The sequence below is a fragment of the Apteryx rowi genome, unplaced genomic scaffold (assembly GCF_003343035.1).
Source record: "Apteryx rowi isolate R43461 unplaced genomic scaffold, aptRow1 scaffold_1154, whole genome shotgun sequence".
NCBI classification, from domain to species: Eukaryota; Metazoa; Chordata; class Aves; order Apterygiformes; family Apterygidae; genus Apteryx; species Apteryx rowi.
In genome coordinates, this window is record NW_020447369.1 from 35406 (window position 1) to 41885 (window position 6480).

The 6480-nt window shown below is 38.8% G+C and overlaps 1 protein-coding gene across 1 annotated transcript; it reads left to right on the forward strand.

Moving 5' to 3' along the window:
- Positions 1-457: 457 nt before the first annotated feature.
- On the forward strand, positions 458-1399 carry LOC112973131 (olfactory receptor 6F1-like). Its single transcript, XM_026080615.1, is given in 1 exon segment — positions 458-1399. A coding segment is annotated over 1 exon segment (942 nt).
- Positions 1400-6480: the final 5081 nt, after the last annotated feature.

Genomic DNA, 6480 nt, shown 5'->3' on the forward strand with positions numbered 1-6480 from the left:
AGGTAGGATAGTGCTGAAAAAGTTTGTCATGTTGAAGGAAGTAATCCCAGTATAGTGTTATCCATGAAGCCCACAGATAGTGATCCCTGGAGTGAAATATTCTTAATTTCCTCCTCTGAGCGAATTAATTTGGTCAACCCAAGAGAGACGCCATAAATAAATTAATGCACATGCAATATTGACAGGGGGTGAGGAATAAGGAGTGAACTAAGAAACTAACGTATTTAACATTGTAGGTATGCCCCATTTTAGGTGTATAGAACAGTGTTGTCCAGTCCTGGTATTGTCAATGGAAATATATGGAATACACTTGAGAGAGATACAGAATTCACATGAGCTGTGTTGGCTGTCTGTGATAGGTGGTAAAAATTACCACTCCCCTCCCCCTTCTTCTTCATTCAGTTTGATCTGAATAGCATCCTTCACTGTATCTCCCTTTCCCTATCCCCACTAGGACATGGTTTCTGGCAACAGGACTCTAGTAACTGAATTCATCATCCTGGGATTTCCCAATGTCAGGGAAGTCGAACTGCTTCTCTTCGCCACCTTCATGCTGATGTATGTGCTGACCTTCACTGAGAATATGGCCATCATCCTGGTCATTGGTATGGACTACCACCTTCATACTCCGATGTATTTTTTCGTCAGCAATCTCTCCTTCCTGGAGATTGGCTACACAACTGTGACAGTGCCAAAGATGCTGGCCAACATTGCCATTCAGTCACAGACCATCTCTATCACTGGCTGCTTCACACAGATGTACATCTTCTTTCTTGGCTCAGCTGAGTGCTTCCTGCTGACTACCATGGCCTATGACTGCTATCTGGCCATTTGCAATCCATTGCATTATACCACCATTATGGATCGGAAAGCTTGTTTATGGCTTGCTCTGGGCTCTCGGCTGGGTGGCTTCCTTGCACCTGCTCTTCCCACTGCCCTCATCTTCCGCCTGCCCTTCTGTGGTTCCAACATCATCAACCACTTCTTCTGTGACTCACCACCTCTGCTGGAGCTCTCATGCCAGGACATCTTTGAAATTGAAGTCATCAACTTTGTGGTGGGCACAATAGTACTTTTGAGCTCCTTCATCCTCACCATGGTCTCCTACATCTTCATTGTGGCCACCATCTTAAGCATACCCACAGCTGAAGGACGCAGCAAAGCCTTCTCTACCTGTGCCTCCCAACTGACCATTGCCACCATCTTCTAAGGGACCACCATCTTCATGTACATCCGCATCAAGACCATCCAGGCTTTTGATTTCAACAAGATTGTCTCTGTCTTTTACTCTGTGGTTACTCCAGACCTGAACCCTGTCATCTATAGCCTAAGGAACAATGACATCAAGCAAGGCATGAGGAAAGTACTTCTGAGGCAAAAGGGCACTTTATCCAAGTAAGATTGGCTCAAGGGGCAGTAGGAAAAGTGGGAGAAACAAGGGGCTAACTTGGAAAACCTTTTTTTTTTTTTTTCTGCTTTCTCCAGAACTTTCAATCACATCAATGAGGCAGCAAAACTCCTGTCTGGGAGGTTCCCTCAGGGACTAATACAAACAGAATCTGAAATTTCATTTTCRTTTCTTTGCCCTTCAGAAGAGAGATCTCACCTCAGTTTAGTCATCTAGAAGTCAGTTGTCTAATTCTAAGCTAGTCACCTGGGTTCCCACCTCTATCAGTGAAGATAGACTGGACCTTGAAAGAATAGTTCATCTCATCTTAAGACTGGTGTCACTCTTCAAATGTTTCTGTTGTTGTTCATTGATTAAATGACTAATTTAGACAGCATGCATAAGTATTGAATATATAAAATCAAGTAAGATCAATCTTTACCTAGATGTCTTATTCCTTTTAGCCCTATTACATATCAAATCAAACTTTGGAGAGCCAGGCAATCCTACAACTCATTTTTGGAATACTGAACCCAAAACACAGTTTGCCTCTGTGCATGCATCACATTCTGTGCAGAGTGAGCTACATGTCCCTTATGGCATATGGTCCATGCGTACTAGAATCCTCTGAAGTTTAAAGCCAAGAGTCCAAACTCCCTCCATCAAATGAAAAGTGRAAAGAAAAGTTACCATTTCTAATAAGCATTAATCTCATTCACATATCAAGTAAGGCAGATAAATTATGCCAAAGATAGACCTATTTCTCTTTGTTGGCTACAAAGGAAACCTGTAGTGTCTAGTCCAATTGTAAAGGTCTGTACTGTAGGTGCCTTAAATTAGGTGAGATAAAAGTCATTCTGATTCTTAACTTGAAAGTCCCAATCAAATGCCTGTTGAGTAGAAAATGTCCAAGACTAAAACTTTCAATTCCATTCCCCTTGAAATGGGAAGGCCAATGGCCATCACACATTTATTACTGTTTTCTGTTTCTATATATTAATGTATAGATACATCTTAATGATTTAAGTTACATCTAATGAAATCAGCATCAGTTGTGTACAAGACAAAATTAAAAAATAAAGAATCTTAAAAGCATTATTTGCAGCACAAAATCAAACACTGAGAATTAAATATGATGCATCTACTGTTCCTTTGGAGGCTCAAGTTCCTCTCTTATTCACAAGCCTCTTTTTTGTGAACATTTTGGTATGGACACAAGCATAAATGCTAATTTTCCAAGCTGAGCTAAGCCAAGCCAGTTTGGGGTAGCTTTTCAGAAAAATTCAAAAAATCAGTCTGTCTGCCCAGCAAACTGCTCTAGAGTAAAAGAAAAAAAAAATTGTTGCATAGACTAAACAATTCTTTTGCTCTAGCTATATATTTAAATGATATCTAGATAATATTTAAAGTGCTATACATGCAAGTAGTTACATGCATAYGTAGCTTTTTATAGTAACATATATTTGCGTATGAATACATCACCTTTTTAGATAGCTATACTACTGCAATTATAGCTAAAAATTTTGCGCAGATAAATATATAAATTTATAAAAATATAGAAAATAAAGAAAAACTGTAAGAATAGGTACAAAGCTTTCAAAAATAGTAAAAATCACTAAAAACAAATTTGTTTTTCAGCTGATTCTTCGCTTTTTAACCTTTTTCAGTTTTAAATCCATTTTCAGTTTATAGCTAATATAACTTGATTGTAATTATTATTATTTTTTTAATTGCATTTTTCTGTGACCTACTTAGTAGAGTAGAACATATTACTGGAAATGGATGAAAAATACTATTTTTGATATAATTTTTAGATAATAATCATATTGACCAAATGATAAATTAGAAACAAACAAAATGCCAACAATTTTTCTTTAAATATTTTAGGACAAAAAGTCATATAAAATAAAAACAAAAGCTATTTTAAATATTTAACCAGAAATACACAAATTACAAGCCAGAAAATATTATTGAATGTGAACATACATAACAGTCAGATAAGTTAGACCTTTAATCAGCAATAGTGAATTCAGAAATTAGGTCTGTGGAACAGCGAATATAAATTTTTTCTCTGTAAAATAGCATTACAGATAGGAAAAAAAAGAGAGTCATTGTTATACCCAACTACTGTCCCTTCCCTCCCCCCCTTTTACTAGGTAGTAGTGCATGCAGTACTTCACCGTAATTATGACAAAACAAAACCACATATAAATATATATGTATACACACATGAACATCTATGCTTATGCCACTACACATAGCAGAGAAAGAATCAGATGATAAAACAAGGGAATAAAAAAACAACAACATGGAGAGAAACAGGCTCTTTACATCTCTTCACAAGGTAATTATGGAAAACAAGCCAGATAAACTGCATCCAAGATGTAAATTTGTTCTTTCCCTTGACTACAGATCACATCTTAATGGCTAGCTCAGCTGCAGAAGTATGCATTGTCTGCAGCTGAATCCCTTCTCCTGTGTCTAAGGACTGTAGTCTGAATGAAATCTTATTTGCCAGCCATTTTCTATGGGCCATCTTCAAGGGAGGATTTATCTCATCCAAAATGAGTATCTAAGTCAGGTGGAATGAATAAGCCTCTGGAGATGCTTCAAGCTCTCCACTGAATTAGAGGGAGAATAGTTTAGAGGAACATTTAGTTTAGACTCAGATATCTGTCTTTTAATTATCTTGATTAATGCAGATGAATTCAAACCTTGGTTAATGAATACATGTTGGAATTGTGTCACCATTACATTTTTCATGATTTTGGTGAATCCAGCCTTTTGCTTTTCTTACAAGTCTTTCTTTTAGGTGAAAAGAAAAGTTTCATCAACAGGAAAGGTTTTTTTCTCCTCTGGTGTCCAACTTGACCACCCCACTGACAAAGGTTATTTGCACCACTGCTGTGAGCATATGTCAGGAGATACACAGCAGCAGAGAAAGGTGGCATAATGCAGTATAGTGTAACAGAAAGCCAAGACAGTTTGTAACACAAGAGGTAAGGTCCCACAAATTAAGTGTGTGCAGTCCAACCCACCTGGATGCAAAACACTCAACCCTAAGGCAGGGTAATGTAAGCGAATGAGCAAAATTTTGTTGATTTAGTTGCTGGAATATGTTTTTTCCTAATAACTTTGCCAGGCTATGCTGGTACCATGTATTCATAATGAAAAATTCAAGYAAGAGCCATTTGGTAGGAAAGCACTATTCACAAGGGGTAGCTTAAGCCTACTGAAATTAAAGGAGCAATACAGCTGCCTAAATATAGGCATCTAACACCTACAGTTTGTGAGACATCCACAGGCATGGGATGATATTATGCAGTACTTCTGGGAGAGCCATACCCTCCTGAATCTGCGCACGGAGTGCCATGAGGTAACTCAGGACATCTCAGRTGGCACTAGAAACCTCTGTTTAGTCACTTGAGTTGATCACTTGAGGTTAGGAGAGAGGCCCCTTCAGAGCTGACTGAGTAGAAGCTTATTTTACTCAAAGGTGATGTCTGTATTTTATTGAGTTCATTCTCATAATCTGCATTCTCAGATCCCCCAAAATTTCCTCTGGGAAGTTGTGTGTGATGCTACTGCATCCTGGAATGAAATCCAAACATTCATTATGCCTTCCCCTTCCCAAGCTGTGGTCTTCATGAAAGTAAACATGTGGTTCCAGGACTCAAAAGGAGCCATGCTGTCCTCTAGCAAGTCCCCTGGACTGGACATTCAGGGTACCAAGGCTGCAGGTCTTTCTCATAGAACAAACCTGATCTGCAAACTGGACTCATCCTGAACTGCCCCTTAAGGATTTTCTTTCTCTCCACTTATTTTTAGGAGGAGTTTGAAAAACTTGTTTCTTGTTGATAACTTAGCCTTTGCAACTAGCCTTGCTCTAAGGGAGCCAAATGTATCCTTTCCCCTGAGGCAAAGCATTCCAGGGAATTGCTAACTATTCTTTTGTTATTATTCTTATTATATTTCCTTTCTAACCTTAATCCTAGGCTTATTTCCCATTTATTTTCTTTTGAAAAATCTTGAACTCGCTTCTCTTGACTACCCTCAAATCAATATCCTGGGATCACGATGAATGGACAGATAGATGGACAGATAGGTAGACAGAGTGACTGATTGATAGACAGACATTTGGATTTAGACATGAAGGTATGAACAGATACATAGACCTAGGCACAGGGAGGAGGAGATTCAGTTGATGAAAAATAAAGAACTTGCCATTTTAGATGCTCTAAAGTATCTTCTCTGGCCTCCAGCTGCCATTTACTTAGGTATATTGTACGACGTAGCTGATCCTCCCTCAACTCTGTGGATCTTTTGCCTGAAAACTCTACACAAGACAGATAAATAGGGAGGTAGGTATGTCAAATATCCACAGAGAGTGGCTAAGTCTGGTTAGAAAACAAAGCAAACAAACAAAAAAACACCCCGAAACACACACACAACAAAACAGTTATCAAAGAACAGTATGTCCCCTCACCAAAAACTACTTTCCAACCTAAATTTTCAATCTTTGTGGATTTTTCTTTTAGCTATTTCCAATCGATTCTTGGTGTGAGTTACATTTCACATAAGTTTAGAATTCCACTTTTTTATAAAYATATATCTGAACCACTCTCCTCAGCTCCCTTTAGTCAATGAAGACAGAGAAGCACTTCTAGAGCACAGTTAATTTCATCCTAAGATAGACCATCACATTTGATCAGAGAGGTGATAATCTAGAAGTACTTATTTTTCTGCACAGACTGTAAGTGCAACACAGATGGAGCTTTCTCTACTGGAGATGTCTAAAGTTTGGTGTTTTCATGCCAGCTATATGTATCTTCTGGGAAACTGTGGGGTAGATGTGAAAGAAGTGGTGGGTGATTGTTGTGGGGGACTCCCTGCTGCAGGGGACAGAGGCACCTATCTGCCAACATGACCTCATGTCTAGAGAGGTTTGTAGCCTGCCAGGGACTCGCGTACAAGATGTCATAGAAAGACTGCCAAGGCTTGTCCACGCTTTGGACTATTACCCACTGCTGCTCTTCCATGTGGGCACTAATGACACCAAGGGCAAATTGGAAAACATCAAACAGGATTTCAGA